Source organism: Oncorhynchus kisutch, unplaced genomic scaffold, assembly GCF_002021735.2.
Source record: "Oncorhynchus kisutch isolate 150728-3 unplaced genomic scaffold, Okis_V2 scaffold496, whole genome shotgun sequence".
Classification (NCBI taxonomy): domain Eukaryota; kingdom Metazoa; phylum Chordata; class Actinopteri; order Salmoniformes; family Salmonidae; genus Oncorhynchus; species Oncorhynchus kisutch.
The window spans coordinates 83,018-105,543 of NW_022262441.1; the positions used below are offsets into that span (position 1 = coordinate 83,018).

General features: G+C 46.6%; 1 protein-coding gene across 2 annotated transcripts in view; it reads right to left on the reverse strand.

The window, feature by feature from the left end:
* LOC109884263 (isthmin-1) overlaps positions 1-22,526 on the reverse strand; it is a 69,763-nt gene that overhangs the window by 24,408 nt on the left and 22,829 nt on the right. For both annotated transcript variants that reach the window (XM_031815695.1, XM_031815696.1), the window contains 2 exons: positions 10,366-10,681; positions 4,206-4,349 (listed from right to left, as the gene is read on the reverse strand). In XM_031815695.1, coding sequence (XP_031671555.1) covers positions 4,206-4,349; positions 10,366-10,681 — 460 coding nt within the window. The remainder of the gene's footprint in view (positions 1-4,205; positions 4,350-10,365; positions 10,682-22,526) is intronic.

Sequence of the window (22,526 nt, forward strand, 5' to 3'; positions counted from 1 at the left end):
AATATCTACAGGTATTTATCATCCCTTTAAATATCTACAGGTATTTATCATCCCTTTAAATATCTACAGGTATTTATGACCCGTAAAAATAAAATAAATGTAAATTTAAACATGTGACCTGGATCCAATAACACAAATAAAGAAAAATAGGTTCAGAACACACAGCCTGTCACACTCTCCTCACCTGGGCAGGTCAGCAAGCTGCCTCAATCAGGGGGTTCAGAACACACAGCCTGTCACACTGTCCTCACCTGGGCAGGTCAGCAAGCTGCCTCAATCAGGGGGTTCAGAACAAACAGCCTGTCACACTGTCCTCACCTGGGCAGGTCAGCAAGCTGCCTCAATCAGGGGGTTCAGAACACACAGCCTGTCACACTGTCCTCACCTGGGCAGGTCAGCAAGCTGCCTCAATCAGGGGGTTCAGAACACACAGCCTGTCACACTGTCCTCACCTGGGCAGGTCAGCAAGCTGCCTCAATCAGGGGGTTCAGAACACACAGCCTGTCACACTGTCCTCACCTGGGCAGGTCAGCAAGCTGCCTCAATCAGGGGGTTCAGAAGACACAGCCTGTCACACTCTCCTCACCTGGGCAGGTCAGCAAGCTGCCTCAATCAGGGGGTTCAGAACACACAGCCTGTCACACTGTCCTCACCTGGCCAGGTCAGCAAGCTGCCTCAATCAGGGGGTTCAGAACACACAGCCTATCACACTGTCCTCACCTGGGCAGGTCAGCAAGCTGCCTCAATCAGGGGGTTCAGAACACACAGCCTGTCACACTGTCCTCACCTGGGCAGGTCAGCAAGCTGCCTCAATCAGGGGGTTCAGAACACACAGCCTGTCACACTGTCCTCACCTGGGCAGGTCAGCAAGCTGCCTCAATCAGGGGGTTCAGAACACACAGCCTGTCACACTGTCCTCACCTGGGCAGGTCAGCAAGCTGCCTCAATCAGGGGGTTCAGAACACACAGCCTGTCACACTGTCCTCACCTGGGCAGGTCAGCAAGCTGCCTCAATCAGGGGGTTCAGAACACACAGCCTGTCACACTGTCCTCACCTGGGCAGGTCAGCAAGCTGCCTCAATCAGGGGGTTCAGAACACACAGCCTGTCACACTGTCCTCACCTGGGCAGGTCAGCAAGCTGCCTCAATCAGGGGGTTCAGAACACACAGCCTGTCACACTGTCCTCACCTGGGCAGGTCAGCAAGCTGCCTCAATCAGGGGGTTCAGAACACACAGCCTGTCACACTGTCCTCACCTGGGCAGGTCAGCAAGCTGCCTCAATCAGGGGGTTCAGAACACACAGCCTGTCACACTGTCCTTTACCTGGGCAGGTCAGCAAGCTGCCTCAATCAGGGGGTTCAGAACACACAGCCTGTCACACTGTCCTCACCTGGGCAGGTCAGCAAGCTGCCTCAATCAGGGGGTTCAGAACACACAGCCTGTCACACTGTCCTCACCTGGGCAGGTCAGCAAGCTGCCTCAATCAGGGGGTTCAGAACACACAGCCTGTCACACTGTCCTCACCTGGGCAGGTCAGCAAGCTGCCTCAATCAGGGGGTTCAGAACACACAGCCTGTCACACTGTCCTCACCTGGGCAGGTCAGCAAGCTGCCTCAATCAGGGGGTTCAGAACACACAGCCTGTCACACTGTCCTCACCTGGGCAGGTCAGCAAGCTGCCTCAATCAGGGGGTTCAGAACACACAGCCTGTCACACTGTCCTCACCTGGGCAGGTCAGCAAGCTGCCTCAATCAGGGGGTTCAGAACACACAGCCTGTCACACTGTCCTCACCTGGGCAGGTCAGCAAGCTGCCTCAATCAGGGGGTTCAGAACACACAGCCTGTCACACTGTCCTCACCTGGGCAGGTCAGCAAGCTGCCTCAATCAGGGGGTTCAGAACACACAGCCTGTCACACTGTCCTCACCTGGGCAGGTCAGCAAGCTGCCTCAATCAGGGGGTTCAGAACACACAGCCTGTCACACTGTCCTCACCTGGGCAGGTCAGCAAGCTGCCTCAATCAGGGGGTTCAGAACACACAGCCTGTCACACTGTCCTCACCTGGGCAGGTCAGCAAGCTGCCTCAATCAGGGGGTTCAGAACACACAGCCTGTCACACTGTCCTCACCTGGGCAGGTCAGCAAGCTGCCTCAATCAGGGGGTTCAGAACACACAGCCTGTCACACTGTCCTCACCTGGGCAGGTCAGCAAGCTGCCTCAATCAGGGGGTTCAGAACACACAGCCTGTCACACTGTCCTCACCTGGGCAGGTCAGCAAGCTGCCTCAATCAGGGGGTTCAGAACACACAGCCTGTCACACTGTCCTCACCTGGGCAGGTCAGCAAGCTGCCTCAATCAGGGGGTTCAGAACACACAGCCTGTCACACTGTCCTCACCTGGGCAGGTCAGCAAGCTGCCTCAATCAGGGGGTTCAGAACACACAGCCTGTCACACTCTCCTCACCTGGGCAGGTCAGCAAGCTGCCTCAATCAGGGGGTTCAGAACACACAGCCTGTCACACTGTCCTCACCTGGGCAGGTCAGCAAGCTGCCTCAATCAGGGGGTTCAGAACACACAGCCTGTCACACTGTCCTCACCTGGGCAGGTCAGCAAGCTGCCTCAATCAGGTGGTTCAGAACACACAGCCTGTCACACTGTCCTCACCTGGGCAGGTCAGCAAGCTGCCTCAATCAGGGGGTTCAGAACACACAGCCTGTCACACTCTCCTCACCTGGGCAGGTCAGCAAGCTGCCTCAATCAGGGGGTTCAGAACACACAGCCTGTCACACTGTCCTCACCTGGGCAGGTCAGCAAGCTGCCTCAATCAGGGGGTTCAGAACACACAGCCTGTCACACTGTCCTCACCTGGGCAGGTCAGCAAGCTGCCTCAATCAGGGGGTTCAGAACACACAGCCTGTCACACTGTCCTCACCTGGGCAGGTCAGCAAGCTGCCTCAATCAGGGGGTTCAGAACACACAGCCTGTCACACTGTCCTCACCTGGGCAGGTCAGCAAGCTGCCTCAATCAGGGGGTTCAGAACACACAGCCTGTCACACTGTCCTCACCTGGGCAGGTCAGCAAGCTGCCTCAATCAGGGGGTTCAGAACACACAGCCTGTCACACTGTCCTCACCTGGGCAGGTCAGCAAGCTGCCTCAATCAGGGGGTTCAGAACACACAGCCTGTCACACTGTCCTCACCTGGGCAGGTCAGCAAGCTGCCTCAATCAGGGGGTTCAGAACACACAGCCTGTCACACTGTCCTCACCTGGGCAGGTCAGCAAGCTGCCTCAATCAGGGGGTTCAGAACACACAGCCTGTCACACTGTCCTCACCTGGGCAGGTCAGCAAGCTGCCTCAATCAGGGGGTTCAGAACACACAGCCTGTCACACTGTCCTCACCTGGGCAGGTCAGCAAGCTGCCTCAATCAGGGGGTTCAGAACACACAGCCTGTCACACTGTCCTCACCTGGGCAGGTCAGCAAGCTGCCTCAATCAGGGGGTTCAGAACACACAGCCTGTCACACTGTCCTCACCTGGGCAGGTCAGCAAGCTGCCTCAATCAGGGGGTTCAGAACACACAGCCTGTCACACTGTCCTCACCTGGGCAGGTCAGCAAGCTGCCTCAATCAGGGGGTTCAGAACACACAGCCTGTCACACTGTCCTCACCTGGGCAGGTCAGCAAGCTGCCTCAATCAGGGGGTTCAGAACACACAGCCTGTCACACTCTCCTCACCTGGGCAGGTCAGCAAGCTGCCTCAATCAGGGGGTTCAGAACACACAGCCTGTCACACTGTCCTCACCTGGGCAGGTCAGCAAGCTGCCTCAATCAGGGGGTTCAGAACACACAGCCTGTCACACTGTCCTCACCTGGGCAGGTCAGCAAGCTGCCTCAATCAGGGGGTTCAGAACACACAGCCTGTCACACTGTCCTCACCTGGGCAGGTCAGCAAGCTGCCTCAATCAGGGGGTTCAGAACACACAGCCTGTCACACTCTCCTCACCTGGGCAGGTCAGCAAGCTGCCTCAATCAGGGGGTTCAGAACACACAGCCTGTCACACTGTCCTCACCTGGGCAGGTCAGCAAGCTGCCTCAATCAGGGGGTTCAGAACACACAGCCTGTCACACTGTCCTCACCTGGGCAGGTCAGAAAGCTGCCTCAATCAGGGGGTTCAGAACACACAGCCTGTCACACTCTCCTCACCTGGACAGGATGGCATGTCACAGGTGCGTGACTCAGTGGCAGTGCAGGCGTAACCACATGACCTGGTCCTCTTCTGGTTCCCGTTCTTACAGGTTACACTGCATGGAGACCAGTTACTCCAGTCACCCTCTCCGTCTATATAGTCTGGAGAGGAGCGCGAGAGAGAGGAGTGCGAGAGAGAGGGGGGAGGAAGAGAGAGGGGGGAGGAAGAGAGAGAGATCAACATCAACAAAAAGTGTCGACTTTACAGTGAAACTTACGAGCCGTTTCCTAACAATGCAGTGAAAAAGTATGAAAATGAACAAATAAATGAAAAGAAAATAGTACCACAATAAATAACAAAAAAGAGGCTATATAGAAGTAGTACAGGTACAGAGTCAGTGTCCCGGGGTACGAGGTAGTAGTGAGTCGGTGTCCTGGGGTACGAGGTAGTAGTGAGTCAGTGTCCCGGGGTACGAGGTAGTAGTGAGTCGGTGTCCTGGGGTACGAGGTAGTAGTGAGTCGGTGTCCTGGGGTACGAGGTAGTAATGAGTCAGTGTCCTGGGGTACGAGGTAGTAGTGAGTCAGTGTCCCGGGGTACGAGGTAGTAGTGAGTCAGTGTCCTGGGGTACGAGGTAGTAATGAGTCAGTGTCCCGGGGTACGAGGTAGTAGTGAGTCAGTGTCCCGGGGTACGAGGTAGTAATGAGTCGGTGTCCTGGGGTACGAGGTAGTAATGAGTCAGTGTCCCGGGGTACGAGGTAGTAATGAGTCAGTGTCCTGGGGTACGAGGTAGTAATGAGTCGGTGTCCTGGGGTACGAGGTAGTAATGAGTCAGTGTCCCGGGGTACGAGGTAGTAATGAGTCAGTGTCCCGGGGTACGAGGTAGTAGTGAGTCGGTGTCCCGGGGTACGAGGTAGTAATGAGTCGGTGTACTGGGGTACGAGGTAGTAATGAGTCGGTGTCCTGGGGTACGAGGTAGTAATGAGTCAGTGTCCCGGGGTACGGGGTAGTAATGAGTCGGTGTACTGGGGTACGAGGTAGTAATGAGTCGGTGTCCTGGGGTACGAGGTAGTAATGAGTCGGTGTCCTGGGGTACGAGGTAGTAATGAGTCGGTGTCCTGGGGTACGAGGTAGTAATGAGTCGGTGTCCTGGGGTACGAGGTAGTAATGAGTCGGTGTCCTGGGGGTACGAGGTAGTAATGAGTCGGTGTCCTGGGGTACGAGGTAGTAATGAGTCGGTGTCCTGGGGTACGAGGTAGTAATGAGTCGGTGTCCTGGGGTACGAGGTAGTAATGAGTCGGTGTCCTGGGGTACGAGGTAGTAATGAGTCGGTGTACTGGGGTACGAGGTAGTAGTGAGTCGGTGTCCCGGGGTACGAGGTAGTAGTGAGTCGGTGTCCTGGGGTACGAGGTAGTAATGAGTCAGTGTCCCGGGGTACGAGGTAGTAGTGAGTCAGTGTCCTGGGGTACGAGGTAGTAGTGAGGCAGTGTACTGGGGTACGAGGTAGTAGTGAGTCAGTGTCCTGGGGTACGAGGTAGTAGTGAGTCAGTGTCCTGGGGTATGAGGTAGTAATGAGTCAGTGTCCTGGGGTACGAGGTAGTAGTAAGTCGGTGTACTGGGGTCATGGACGGAAGGGTCATGGAGGGAGTGTGGGGGGTCATGGAGGGGGTGGGGGTCATGGAGGGATTGTGAGGGGCCATGGAGAGGGGGTGGGGGGTCATGGAGGGGGTGGGGGTCATGGAGGGATTGTGAGGGGTCATGGAGGGGGTGGGGGTCATGGAGGGGGATGTGGTGTCATGGAGGGGGGTGTGGGAGGTCATGGATGGGGTGTGGGGGGTCATGGAGGGGGGGTGGGGGTCATGGATTGGGTGTGGGGTCATGGTGGGGGTGTGGGGGTCATGGATGGGGTGTGGGGGTCAAGGATGGGGTGTCGGGGTCAAGGATGGGGTCATGGATGGGGGTGTGGGGGTCATGGAGGGGGTGTGGGGGTCATGGTGGGGGGAGGGGGTCAAGGATGGGGTGTGGGGGTCATGGAGGGGGTGTGGGGGTCATGGATGGGGTGTGGGGGTCATGGATGGGGTGTGGGGGTCAAGGGGTGGGGGTCATGGATGGGTTGTGGGGTCATGGATGGGGTGTGGGGGTCATGGTGGGGGGGTCATGTTTGAGTGTGGGGTAATGGATGGGGTGTGGGAGGGGTCATGGATAGGGTGTGGGGGGTCATGGTGGGGGGGTGGGAGTCAAGGATGGGGTGTGGGTGTAATGGATTGGGTGTGGTGTCATGGATGGGTTGTGGGGGTCATGTCATGGGGGGGGTGTGGTCTTGGAGGGGGGGATAATAGTTCCCTTTGACTCTCAGACAAGCTTACACACTCACACTCACACACAGGGCAGAGTGAGGGTTTTCAGTGTTTACAAAAAACACACCAGGAAGCATTTGGCAAAAAAACAAACAATATAATCCAGGAAAGCTCTACTACAAACCGGGGAGGTTAACACACTTAAATAATTACAAATGAGGTGTAAAGTTTTTTTTTTTAAATGGTTTTGTTTTAGCATAAGACACATTCAAATGAGTCTGGGCTGGGGTTGGTTCAGTCTAGAGTTTTTCTTGAAGTGGGGGCTGAAATGCCAAGAAATCCTCTTTTACTTCCAATTATCATTCAAGGGATCAGTTTGATAATCATACCTGGAAACCTTTCCTCTGCCCGGGCTCAGGAGAATGTTTTTCACATGTGGGAGTTCTCTTACATGTGCACGGCAAATATGATTATCCACATGTGCACTGCAAATATAATTATCCACATGTGCACTGCAAATATAATTATCCACATGTGAATGTTTTTACGTGAAATTGCATAATCGACACGTTGAAAGTTTTTAACGTTGAAACCGCACATTTCAATTCACATGTTATTTTCCACACATGTGAAACGGTGTTGTAAACATGTGGACTCCAAATGTAAATACATTACATGTGAAATTTAAACTCAACATGTGAAAACAGTTATTTCATGTGTTTTTGTTGTTGTTATTGTTGTTGTTGTAAGGGCAGCTGTGAGATCACAGTCTATCTCCTGTTTCTGTAGTGAGACAGCTTGATGTAAAGGACACCCCCTGGACAGGACACTAGTCTATCTCCTGTTTCTGTAGTGAGACAGCTTGATGTAAAGGACACCCCCTGGACAGGACACTAGTCTATCTCCTGTTTCTGTAGTGAGACAGCTTGATGTACCAGGAGACCTCCTGGACAGGACACTAGTCTATCTCCTGTTTCTGTAGTGAGACAGCTTGATGTACCAGGACACCCCCTGGACAGGACACTAGTCTATCTCCTGTTTCTGTAGTGAGACAGCTTGATGTACCAGGACACCTCCTGGACAGGACACTAGTCTATCTCCTGTTTCTGTAGTGAGACAGCTTGATGTACCAGGAGACCCCCTGGACAGGACACTAGTCTATCTCCTGTTTCTGTAGTGAGACAGCTTGATGTACCAGGACACCTCCTGGACAGGACACTAGTCTATCTCCTGTTTCTGTAGTGAGACAGCTTGATGTACTAGGACACCCCCTGGACAGGACACTAGTCTATCTCCTGTTTCTGTAGTGAGACAGCTTGATGTACCAGGACACCTCCTGGACAGGACACTAGTCTATCTCCTGTTTCTGTAGTGAGACAGCTTGATGTACCAGGACACCTCCTGGACAGGACACTAGTCTATCTCCTGTTTCTGTAGTGAGACAGCTTGATGTACCAGGACACCTCCTGGACAGGACACTAGTCTATCTCCTGTTTCTGTAGTGAGACAGCTTGATGTACTAGGACACCCCCTGGACAGGACACTAGTCTATCTCCTGTTTCTGTAGTGAGACAGTTTGATATACCAGGACACCCCCAGGACAGGACACTAGTCTATCTCCTGTTTCTGTAGTGAGACAGCTTGATGTACCAGGACACCTCCTGGACAGGACACTAGTCTATCTCCTGTTTCTGTAGTGAGACAGCTTGATGTACCAGGACACCTCCTGGACAGGACACTAGTCTATCTCCTGTTTCTGTAGTGAGACAGCTTGATGTACCAGGACACCCCCTGGACAGGACACTAGTCTATCTCCTGTTTCTGTAGTGAGACAGCTTGATGTACCAGGGCACCTCCTGGACAGGACACTAGTCTATCTCCTGTTTCTGTAGTGAGACAGCTTGATGTACCAGGACACCTCCTGGACAGGACACTAGTCTATCTCCTGTTTCTGTAGTGAGACAGCTTGATGTACCAGGACACCCCCTGGACAGGACACTAGTCTATCTCCTGTTTCTGTAGTGAGACAGCTTGATGTACCAGGACACCCCCTGGACAGGACACTAGTCTATCTCCTGTTTCTGTAGTGAGACAGCTTGATGTACCAGGACACCCCCAGGACAGGACACTAGTCTATCTCCTGTTTCTGTAGTGAGACAGCTTGATGTACCAGGAGACCCCCTGGACAGGACACTAGTCTATCTCCTGTTTCTGTAGTGAGACAGCTTGATGTACCAGGACACCTCCTGGACAGGACACTAGTCTATCTCCTGTTTCTGTAGTGAGACAGCTTGATGTACCAGGACAGTCCAATAGGAGACAACTAGATAGTTGTCCATCCTCTGTGATTAAACATTGGATTTCAGTTTGAACAAGAACGTAACAGATGGATAAATTATATTTCTTGTCTCTCCATAACACCCACATTCCTCTGTAACCGTTGTTATGTTGGAGTCGGTGGACAGGCTGAGACACGGTTGAGGATGGTACGGCTTCGCGAGGAGGGCGAATTCTTCCACAGCAGATTTATCTACCTAGCGGGCCAGTTGAGAATGTTATGAGTGTTTGTTGTGTGGCAGCGCTAACAGAAGTGTTCTAAACACTAGGGAACAAGGTGTCATCTGGGACACAGCCCTGGTGTCGACCCGGTTCCTGTCTGGGGACGTTGACGCCAGGGGCGTTTAAACTGTGCGTACGTATACACATGTACACACACACAGTTCAGCTCCACGGACAAATCCAGCTCATGGAACTAAAGAATGTTAAAAGCTTCAATCACAGCCCAATCTGGCCTGAAAGGACTGGAACCAGTACACTGTAGTTATTATGGTGTCAGCTATCTGCTAACTACACTGTAGTTATTATGGTGTCAGCTATCTGCTAACTACACTGTAGTTATTATGGTGTCAACTATCTGCTAACTACACTGTAGTTATTATGGTGCCAGCTAACTACACTGTAGTTATTATGGTGTCAGCTAACTACACTGTAGTTATTATGGTGTCAACTATCTGCTAACTACACTGTAGTTATTATGGTGTCAGCTAACTACACTGTAGTTATTATGGTGTCAGCTAACTACACTGTAGTTATTATGGTGTCAACTATCTGCTAACTACACTGTAGTTATTATGGTGTCAGCTAACTACACTGTAGTTATTTTGGTGTCAACTATCTGCTAACTACACTGTAGTTATTATGGTGCCAGCTACCTGCTAACTACACTGTAGTTATTATGGTGCTAGCTAATTACACTGTAGTTATTATGGTGTCAGCTATCTGCTAACTACACTGTAGTTATTATGGTGCCAGCTAACTACACTGTAGTTATTATGGTGATAGCTAAATTACACTGTAGTTATTATGGTGTCAGCTGTCTGCTAACTACACTGTAGTTATTATGGTGCCAGCTATCTGCTAACTACACTGTAGTTATTATGGTGTCATCCATCTGCTAACTGCACTGTAGGTATTTTGGTGTCAGCTAACTACACTGTAGTTATTATGGTGTCAGCTATCTGCTAACTACACCATAGTTATTATGTTGTCAGCTCTCTGCTAACTACACTGTAGTTATTATGGTGTCAGCTATCTGCTAACTACACTGTAGTTATTATGGTGTCAGCTATCTGCTAACTACACTGTAGTTATTATGGTGTCAGCTATCTGCTAACTACACTGTAGTTATTATGGTGTCAGCTAACTACACTGTAGTTATTATGGTGCCAGCTATCTGTCTATGTGGCTAGGTCCCATCAGAACCAGACCTCTAGACTGTCTATGTAGCTAGGTCCCATCAGAACCAGACCTCTAGACTGTCTATGTAGCTAGGTCCCATCAGAACTAGAACCGTCAGTCCGCCTCACACACACACAACACTCACCATATTCAGTCTGAGCCTTGCTGGTGCCTCCTCCTCCTCCTCCTGTGCCTCCTCTCCTCTCCCAGTCCCCAAGTGGCTTTAGGAAGTTACTATCCTCTGTGTTACCAACACCTCCTTTACCTCCCCCTCGTTCTTCTCCTTCTCCCCTGTAGGGCGCCTGCTCCTCGGGCCTGCGGGGGTCGAGACCGAGGAGGAGGTGGAGGAGGTTTTCCACCAGTTTCTCCAGTTGGGAGCAGCCCATCCTGGTTTGTTCTCTTTCTTCAAGGCCTTTCTCAGGCTCTGCTGCCTCTAGACCGTCCACCACCTCTATGGTCACCTGGAGGAGAGAGAGAGAGAGAGAGAGAGAGGCTCAGGGTCAAAGGTCAGAGTCTGTCTGGAGAAACAACTGCCCTTATGTATTGGAGTTGCACTTCATCAAGCTGTCTGCATCGTTTCCCTTCTAATACTACATCAATGTCTGCATCGTTTCCTTCTAATACTACATCAATGTCTGCATCGTTCCTTCTAATACTACATCATGTTGCATCGTATCTTCTAATACTAGCATCAATGTCTGCATCGTTTCCTTCTAATACTACATCAATGTCTGCATCGTTTCCTTCTAATACTACATCAATGTCTGCATCGTTTCCTTCTATACTACATCAATGTCTGCATCGTTTTCCTTCTATACTACATTCAATGTCTGCATCGTTTCTTCTAATACTACAATCATAATGTCTGCATTCGTTTCCTTCTAATACTACAATCAATGTCCTCGTGCCCATCGTTTCCTTGTAATACTACATCATGTTCGCATCGTTTCCCTTCTAGATGACTACACTCAAATGTCTTGCCATCGATTTCCTTCTAATACTACATCAATGTCTGCATCGTTTCTTCTAATACTACATCACTGTCTGCATCGTTTCCTTCTAATACTACATCAATGTCTGCATCCGTTTCCTTCTAATACATATACATCAATGTCCTGCATCGTTTCCTTCTAATACTACATCAATTCGCATCGTTTCCTTCTAATAACTACAATCAATGCTGCAATCGTTCCTCCTTCTAATACTACATCAATGGTCTGCATCGTTTCCTTCTATACTACATCAATGTCTGCATCGTTTCCTTCTAATACTACATCAATGTCTTGCATCGTTTCCTTCTAATACTACAATCAAATGCGCTGCATCGTTTCCTTCTAGATACTACAATCAAGTCTGGTGCACATCGTTTCCTTCTAATACACAATCAATGTCTGGCAATCGTTTCCTTCTAATACTACAAAATGGACATTGTCTGCATCGTTTCCTTCTAATACTAACACATCAATGTCTGCATCGTTTCCTTCTAATACTACATCAATGTCTGCATCGTTTCCTTCTAATACTACATCAATGTCTGCATCGTTTCCTTCTAATACTACATCAATGTCTGCATCGTTTCCTTCTAATACTACATCAATGTCTGCATCGTTTCCTTCTAATACTACATCAATGTCTGCATCGTTTCCTTCTAATACTACATCAATGTCTGCATCGTTTCCTTCTAATACTACATCAATGTCTGCATCGTTTCCTTCTAATACTACATCAATGTCTGCATCGTTTCCTTCTAATACTACATCAATGTCTGCATCGTTTCCTTCTAATACTACATCAATGTCTGCATCGTTTCCTTCTAATACTACATCAATGTCTGCATCGTTTCCTTCTAATACTACATCAATGTCTGCATCGTTTCCTTCTAATACTACATCAATGTCTGCATCGTTTCCTTCTAATACTACATCAATGTCTGCATCGTTTCCTTCTAATACTACATCAATGTCTGCATCGTTTCCTTCTAATACTACATCAATGTCTGCATCGTTTCCTTCTAATACTACATCAATGTCTGCATCGTTTCCTTCTAATACTACATCAATGTCTGCATCGTTTCCTTCTAATACTACATCAATGTCTGCATCGTTTCCTTCTAATACTACATCAATGTCTGCATCGTTTCCTTCTAATACTACATCAATGTCTGCATCGTTTCCTTCTAATACTACATCAATGTCTGCATCGTTTCCTTCTAATACTACATCAATGTCTGCATCGTTTCCTTCTAATACTACATCAATGTCTGCATCGTTTCCTTCTAATACTACATCAATGTCTGCATCGTTTCCTTCTAATACTACATCAATGTCTGCATCGTTTCCTTCTAATACTACATCAATGTCTGCATCGTTTCCTTCTAATACTACATCAATGTCTGCATCGTTTCCTTCTAATACTACATCAATGTCTGCATCGTTTCCTTCTAATACTACATCAATGTCTGCATCGTTTCCTTCTAATACTACATCAATGTCTGCATCGTTTCCTTCTAATACTACATCAATGTCTGCATCGTTTCCTTCTAATACTACATCAATGTCTGCATCGTTTCCTTCTAATACTACATCAATGTCTGCATCGTTTCCTTCTAATACTACATCAATGTCTGCATCGTTTCCTTCTAATACTACATCAATGTCTGCATCGTTTCCTTCTAATACTACATCAATGTCTGCATCGTTTCCTTCTAATACTACATCAATGTCTGCATCGTTTCCTTCTAATACTACATCAATGTCTGCATCGTTTCCTTCTAATACTACATCAATGTCTGCATCGTTTCCTTCTAATACTACATCAATGTCTGCATCGTTTCCTTCTAATACTACATCAATGTCTGCATCGTTTCCTTCTAATACTACATCAATGTCTGCATCGTTTCCTTCTAATACTACATCAATGTCTGCATCGTTTCCTTCTAATACTACATCAATGTCTGCATCGTTTCCTTCTAATACTACATCAATGTCTGCATCGTTTCCTTCTAATACTACATCAATGTCTGCATCGTTTCCTTCTAATACTACATCAATGTCTGCATCGTTTCCTTCTAATACTACATCAATGTCTGCATCGTTTCCTTCTAATACTACATCAATGTCTGCATCGTTTCCTTCTAATACTACATCAATGTCTGCATCGTTTCCTTCTAATACTACATCAATGTCTGCATCGTTTCCTTCTAATACTACATCAATGTCTGCATCGTTTCCTTCTAATACTACATCAATGTCTGCATCGTCCTTCTAATACTTACATCAATGTCTGCATCGTTTCGCTCTAATACTACATCAATGTCTGCATCCGTTTCCTTCTAAGTACTACATCAATGTCTGCATCGTTTTCCTTCTATACTACAATCATGTCCTGCATCGTTTCCTTCTAATACTACATCAATGTCTGCATCGTTTCCCTTCAATACTACATCAATGTCTGCATCGTTCCTTCTAATACTACAATCAATGTCTGCATCGTTTCCTTCTAATACTACAATCAATGTCTGCATCGTTTCCTTCTAATACTACATCAATGTCTGCATCGTTTCCTTCTAATACTACATCAATGTCTGCATCGTTTCTTCTAATACTACATCAATGTCTGCATCGTTTCCTTCTAATACTACATCAATGTCTGCATCGTTTCCTTCTAATACTACATCAATGTCTGCATCGTTTCCTTCTAATACTACATCAATGTCTGCATCGTTTCCTTCTAATACTACATCAATGTCTGCATCGTTTCCTTCTAATACTACATCAATGTCTGCATCGTTTCCTTCTAATACTACATCAATGTCTGCAATCGTTTCCCTTCTAATACTACATCAATGTCTCATCGTTTCCTTCTAATACTACATCAATGTCTGCATCGTTTCCTTCTAATACTACATCAATGTCTGCATCGTTTCCTTCTAATACTACATCAATGTCTGCATCGTTTCCTTCTAATATGACATCATGTCTGCATCGTTTCCTTCTAATACTACATCAATGTCTGCATCGTTTCCTTCTAATACTACATCAATGTCTGCATCGTTTCCTTCTAATACTACATCAATGGTCTGCATCGTTTCCTCTAATACTACATCAATGGTCTGCATCGTTTCCTTCTAATACTACATCAATGTCTGCATCGTTTCCTTCTAATACTACATCAATGTCTGCATCGTTTCCTTTCTAATACTACATCAATGTCTGCATCGTTCCTTCTAATACTACATCAGTCTGCATCGTTTCCTTCTAATACTACTTCATTGCTGCATCGTTTCCTTCTAATACTACATCAATGTCTGCATCGTTTCCTTCTAATACTACATCAATGTCTGCATCGTTTCCTTCTAATACTACATCAATGTCTGGCATCGTTTCCTTCTAATACTACATCAATGTCTGCATCGTTTCCTTCTAATACTACATCAATGTCTGCATCGTTTCCCTTCTAATACTACATCAATGTCTGCCATCGTTCCCTTCTAAATACTACATCAATGTCTGCATCGTTTCTTCTAATACTACATCAATGTCGCATCGTTTCCTTCTAATACTACATCAATGTCTGCATCGTTTCCTTCTAATACTACATCAATGTCTGCATCGTTTCCTTCTAATACTACATCAAGTCTGCATCGTTTCCTTCTAATACTACATCAATGTCTGCATCGTTTCCTTCTAATACGTACATCAATGTCTGCATCGTTTCTTCTAATACTACATCAATGTCTGCATCGTTTCCTTCTAATACTACATCAATGTCTGCATCGTTTCCTTCTAATACTACATCAATGTCTGCATCGTTTCCTTCTAATACTACATCAATGTCTGCATCGTTTCTTCTAATACTACATCAATGTCTGCATCGTTCCTTCTAATACTACATCAATGTCTGCATCGTTTCCTTCTAATACTACATCAATGTCTGCATCGTTTCCTCTAATACTACATCAATGCTGAATTCGTTTCCTTCTAATACTACATCAATGTCTGCATCGTTTCCTTCTAATACTACATCAATGTCTGCATCGTTTCCTTCTAATACTACATCAATGTCTGCATCGTTTCCTTCTAATACTACATAATGTCTGCATCGTTTCTTCTAATACTACATCAATGTCTGCATCGTTTCCTTCTAATACTACATCAATGTCTGCATCGTTTCCTTCTAATACCTACATCAATGGTCTGCATCGTTTCCTTCTAATACTAATCAATGTCTGCATCGTTTCCTTCTAATACTACATCAATGTCCTGCATCGTTTCCTTCTAATACTACATCAATGTCTGCATCGTTTCCTTTCTAATACTAATCATGTCTGCATCGTTCCTTCTAATACTACCTCAATGTCTGCATTCCTTCTAATACTACATCAATGTCTGCATCGTTTCCTTCTAATACTACATCAATGTCTGCATCGTTTCCTTCTAATACTACATCAATGTCTGCCATCGTTTCCTTCTAATACTACATCAATGTCTGCATCGTTTCCTTCTAATACTACATCAATGTCTGCATCGTTTCCTTCTAATACTACATCAATGTCTGCATCGTTTCCTTCTAATACTACATCAATGTCTGCATCGTTTCCTTCTAATACTACATCAATGTCTGCATCGTTTCCTTCTAATACTACATCAATGTCTGCATCGTTTCCTTCTAATACTACATCAATGTCTGCATCGTTTCCTTCTAATACTACATCAATGTCTGCATCGTTTCCTTCTAATACTACATCAATGTCTGCATCGTTTCCTTCTAATACTACATCAATGTCTGCATCGTTTTCCTTCTAATACTACATCAATGTCTGCATCGTTTTCCTTCTAATACTACATCAATGTCTGCATCGTTTCCTTCTAATACTACATCAATGTCTGCATCGTTTCCTTCTAATACTACATCAATGTCTGCATCGTTTCCTTCTAATACTACATCAATGTCTGCATCGTTTCCTTCTAATACTACATCAATGTCTGCATCGTTTCCTTCTAATACTACATCAATGTCTGCATCGTTTCCTTCTAATACTACATCAATGTCTGATCGTTTCCCTTCTAATACTACATCAATGTCTGCATCGTTTCCTTCTAATACTACATCAATGTCTGCATCGTTTCCTTCTAATACTACTCAATGTCGCATCGTTTCCTTCTAATACACATCAATGTCTGCATCGTTTCCGTCTAATACTACATCAATGTCTGCATCGTTTCCTTCTAATACTACATCAATGTCTGCAGTCGTTTTCCTTCTAATACTACATCAATGTCTGCATCGTTTCCTTCTAAATACTACATCAATGTCTGCAATCGTTTCCTTCTATACTACATCAATGTCTGCATCGTTTGCTTCTAATACTACATCAATGTCTGCATCGTTTCCTTCTAATACTACATCAATGTCTGCATCGTTTTCCCTTCTAATACTACATCAATGTCTGCATCGTTCCTTTGCTAATGACTATCTATGTCTTGCATCGTTTCCTTCTAATACTACATCAATGTCTGCATCGTTTCCTTCTAATACTACATCAATGTCTGCATCGTTTCCTTCTAATACTACATCAATGTCTGCATCGTTTCCTTCTAATACTACATCAATGTCTGCATCGTTTCCTTCTAATACTACATCACTGTCTGCATCGTTCCTTCTAATACTACATCAATGTCTGCATCGTTTCCTTCTAATACTACATCAATGTCTGCATCGTTTTCCTCTAATACTACATCAATGTCTGCATCGTTTCCTTCTAATACTACATCAATGTCTGCATCGTTTCCTTCTAATACTACATCAATGTCTGCATCGTTTCCTTCTAATACTACATCAATGTCTGCATCGTTTCCTTCTAATACTACATCAATGTCTGCATCGTTTCCTTCTAATACTACATCAATGTCTGCATCGTTTCCTTCTAATACTACATCAATGTCTGCATCGTTTCCTTCTAATACTACATCAATGTCTGCATCGTTTCCTTCTAATACTACATCAATGTCTGCATCGTTTCCTTCTAATACTACATCAATGTCTGCATCGTTTCCTTCTAATACTACATCAATGTCTGCATCGTTTCCTTCTAATACTACATCAATGTCTGCATCGTTTCCTTCTAATACTACATCAATGTCTGCATCGTTTGCTTCTAATACTACATCAATGTCTGCATCGTTTCCTTCTAATACTACATCAATGTCTGCATCGTTTCCTTCTAATACTACATCAATGTCTGCATCGTTTCCTTCTAATACTACATCAATGTCTGCATCGTTTCCTTCTAATACTACATCAATGTCTGCATCGTTTCCTTCTAATACTACATCAATGTCTGCATCGTTTCCTTCTAATACTACATCAATGTCTGCATCGTTTCCTTCTAATACTACATTCAATGTCTGCATCGTTTCCTTCTAATACTACATCAATGTCTGCATCGTTTCCTTCTAATACTACATCAATGTCTGCATCGTTTCCTTCTAATACTACATTCTAGATATTTCTGACACAAAATAGCAGTTGCTCTGATCTAACGATCACCCCTGAGCAGTCCCACTGAGCCCGTCTGGGTAGCAGCAGTCGAATTTAATGTGGTTAATTGGTTCAATCGCTCCTTCTCCCCAGACCTGCACCCTCTCTTCCTGCATCTTGAGATACCTATACCCTTCTCGTCTACTCCTATACCCTGAACCCCGTCTGTCTTATTGTTGACTCTTCTCCTTGTCTCCTCCTATACCCTGAATCCCGTCTGTCTTATTGTTGACTATTCTCCTCGTCTCCTCCTATACCCTGAACCCCCCCTGTCTTAATGTTGACTCTTCTCCTCCTATACCCTGAACCCTCTGTCTTATTGTTGACTCTTCTCCTCCTATACCCTGAACCCCCTCTGTCTTAATGTTGACTCTTCTCCTCGTCTCCTCCAATACCCTGAACACTCTGTCTTAATGTTGACTCTTCTCCTCATCTCCTCCTATACCCTGAACCCACTCTGTCTTAATGTTGGCTCTTCTCCTCGTCTCCTCCTATACCCTGAACCCTGTCTTATTGTTGACTCTTCTCCTCCTATACCCTGAACCCACTCTGTCTTAATGTTGGCTCTTCTCCTCGTCTCCTCCTATACCCTGAACCCTGTCTTATTGTTGACTCTTCTCCTCCTTTACCCTGAACCCTGTCTTAATGTTGACACTTCTCCTCGTTTCCTCCTATACCCTGAACCCCCTCTGTCTTAATGTTGACTCTTCTCCTCGTAAACTCCTATACCCTGAACCCTGTCTTAATGTTGACTCGTCTCCTCCTATACCCTGAACCCCCTCTGTCTTAATGTTGGCTCTTCTCCTTGTCTCCTCCTATACCCTGAACCCCCTCTGTCTTATTGTTGACTCTTCTCCTCGTCTCCTCCTATACCCTGAACCCTGTCTTATTGTTGACCCTTCTCCTCATCTCCTCCTATACCCTGAACCCCTTCTGTCTTATTGTTGACTCTTCTCCTCTGTCTTAATGTTGACTCTTCTCCTCGTCTCCTCCTATACCCTGAACCCCCTATGTCTTATTGTTGACTCTTCTCCTCGTCTCCTCCTATACCCTGAACCCTGTCTTATTGTTGACTCTTCTAATCGTCTCCTCCTATACCCTGAACCCTGTCTTATTGTTGACTCCTCTCCTCATCTCCTCCTATACCCTGAACCCCCTCTGTCTTAATGTTGGCTCTTCTCCTCGTCTCCTCCTTTACCCTGAACCCTGTCTTATTGTTGACTCTTCTCCTCGTCTCCTCCTATACCCTGAACCCTGTCTTATTGTTGACTCCTCTCCTCATCTCCTCCTATACCCTGAACCCCCTCTGTCTTAATGTTGGCTCTTCTCCTCGTCTCCTCCTTTACCCTGAACCCTGTCTTATTGTTGACTCTTCTCGTCTCCGCCTATACCCTGAACCCCCTCTGTCTTATTGTTGACTCCTCTCCTCGTCTCCTCCTATACCCTGAACCCCCTCTGTCTTATTGTTGACTCTTCTCGTCTCCTCATATACCCTGAACCCTGTCTTATTGTTGACTCTTCTCCTCGTCTCCTCCTATACCCTGAACCCTGTCTTATTGTTGACTCCTCTCCTCATCTCCTTCTATACCCTGAACCCCCTCTGTCTTAATGTTGGCTCTTCTCCTCCTTTACTCTGAACCCTGTCTTATTGTTGACTCTTCTCCTCGTCTCCGCCTATACCCTGAACCCCCTCTGTCTTAATGTTGACTCTTCTCCTCGTCTCCTCCTATACCCTGAACCCCCCTCTGTCTTAATGTTGACTCTTCTCCTCGTCTCCTCCTATACCCTGAACCCCCTCTGTCTTAATGTTGACTCTTCTCCTCGTCTCCTCCTATACCCTGAACCCTGTCTTAATGTTGACTCGTCTCCTCCTATACCCTGAACCCCCTCTGTCTTATTGTTGACTCTTCTCCTCGTCTCCTCCTATACCCTGAACCCTGTCTTATTGTTGACTCTTCTCCTCATCTCCTCCTATACCCTGAATCCCCTATGTCTTATTGTTGACTCTTCTCCTCGTCTCCTCCTATACCCTGAACCCTGTCTTATTGTTGACTCTTCTCCTCGTCTCCTCCTATACCCTGAACCCTGTCTTATTGTTGACTCCTCTCCTCATCTCCTCCTATACCCTGAACCCCCTCTGTCTTAATGTTGGCTCTTCTCCTCGTCTCCTCCTTTACCCTGAACCCTGTCTTACTGTTGACTCTTCTCCTCGTCTCCTCCTATACCCTGAACCCTGTCTTATTGTTGACTCTTCTCCTCGTCTCCTCCTATACCCTGAACCCTGCCTTATTGTTGGCTCTTCTCCTCGTCTCCTCCTTTACCCTGAACCCTGTCTTATTGTTGACTCTTCTCGTCTCCGCCTATACCCTGAACCCCCTCTCTCTTATTGTTGACTCCTCTCCTCGTCTCCTCCTATACCCTGAACCCCCTCTGTCTTATTGTTGACTCTTCTCCTCGTCTCCTCCTATACCCTGAACCCTGTCTTATTGTTGACTCTTCTCCTCGTCTCCTCCTATACCCTGAACCCTGTCTTATTGTTGACTCCTCTCCTCATCTCCTCCTATACCCTGAACCCCCTCTGTCTTAATGTTGGCTCTTCTCCTCGTCTCCTCCTTTACTCTGAACCCTGTCTTATTGTTGACTCTTCTCCTCGTCTCCGCCTATACCCTGAACCCCCTCTGTCTTAATGTTGACTCTTCTCCTCGTCTCCTCCTATACCCTGAACCCCCTCTGTCTTAATGTTGACTCTTCTCCTCGTCTCCTCCTATACCCTGAACCCTGTCTTAATGTTGACTCGTCTCCTCCTATACCCTGAACCCCCTCTGTCTTATTGTTGACTCTTCTCCTCATCTCCTCCTATACCCTGAACCCCCTCTGTCTTATTGTTGACTCTTCTCCTCATCTCCTCCTATACCCTGAACCCCTTCTGTCTTATTGTTGACTCTTCTCCTCCTATACCCTGAATCCCCTCTGTCTTAATGTTGACTCTTCTCCTCGTCTCCTCCTATACCCTGAACCCCCTATGTCTTATTGTTGACTCTTCTCCTCGTCTCCTCCTATACCCTGAAACCTGTCTTATTGTTGACTCTTTTCCTCGTCTCCTCCTATACCCTGAACCCTGTCTTATTGTTGACTCCTCTCCTCATCTCCTCCTATACCCTGAACCCCCTCTGTCTTAATGTTGGCTCTTCTCCTCGTCTCCTCCTATACCCTGAACCCTGTCTTATTGTTGACTCTTCTCCTCGTCTCCTCCTATACCCTGAACCCCTTCTGTCTTATTGTTGACTCTTCTCCTCCTATACCCTGAATCCCCTCTGTCTTAATGTTGACTCTTCTCCTCGTCTCCTCCTATACCCTGAACCCCCTATGTCTTATTGTTGACTCTTCTCCTCGTCTCCTCCTATACCCTGAACCCTGTCTTATTGTTGACTCTTCTCCTCGTCTCCTCCTATACTCCGAACCCTGTCTTATTGTTGACTCCTCTCCTCATCTCCTCCTATACCCTGAACTTCCTCTGTCTTAATGTTGGCTCTTCTCCTCATCTCCTCCTATACCCTGAACCCTGTCTTATTGTTGACTCTTCTCCTCGTCTCCTCCTATACCCTGAACCCTGTCTTAATGTTGACTCGTCTCCTCCTATATCCTGAACCCCCTCTGTCTTAATGTTGACTCTTCTCCTCGTCTCCTCCTATACCCTGAACCCTGTCTTATTGTTGACTCCTCTCCTCATCTCCTCCTATACCCTGAACCCCCTCTGTCTTAATGTTGGCTCTTCTCCTCGTCTCCTCCTTTACCCTGAACCCTGTCTTATTGTTGACTCTTCTCCTCGTCTCCTCCTATACCCTGAACCCTGTCTTATTGTTGACTCCTCTCCTCATCTCCTCCTATACCCTGAACCCCCTCTGTCTTAATGTTGGCTCTTCTCCTCGTCTCCTCCTTTACCCTGAACCCTGTCTTATTGTTGACTCTTCTCCTCGTCTCCTCCTATACCCTGAACCCTGTCTTATTGTTGACTCCTCTCCTCATCTCCTCCTATACCCTGAACCCCCTCTGTCTTAATGTTGGCTCTTCTCCTCGTCTCCTCCTTTACTCTGAACCCTGTCTTATTGTTGACTCTTCTCCTCGTCTCCGCCTATACCCTGAACCCCCTCTGTCTTAATGTTGACTCTTCTCCTCGTCTCCTCCTATACCCTGAACCCCCTCTGTCTTAATGTTGACTCTTCTCCTCGTCTCCTCCTATACCCTGAACCCCCTCTGTCTTAATGTTGACTCTTCTCCTCGTCTCCTCCTATACCCTGAACCCCCCTCTGTCTTAATGTTGACTCTTCTCCTCGTCTCCTCCTATACCCTGAACCCTGTCTTAATGTTGACTCGTCTCCTCCTATACCCTGAACCCCCTCTGTCTTATTGTTGACTCTTCTCCTCGTCTCCTCCTATACCCTGAACCCTGTCTTATTGTTGACTCTTCTCCTCATCTCCTCCTATACCCTGAACCTCCTCTTTCTTAATGTTGGCTCTTCTCCTCATCTCCTCCTATACCCTGAACCCTGTCTTATTGTTGACTCTTCTCCTCGTCTCCTCCTATACCCTGAACCCTGTCTTAATGTTGACTCGTCTCCTCCTATATCCTGAACCCCCTCTGTCTTAATGTTGGCTCTTCTCCTCGTCTCCTCCTTTACCCTGAACCCTGTCTTATTGTTGACTCTTCTCCTCGTCTCCTCCTATACCCTGAACCCTGTCTTATTGTTGACTCCTCTCCTCATCTCC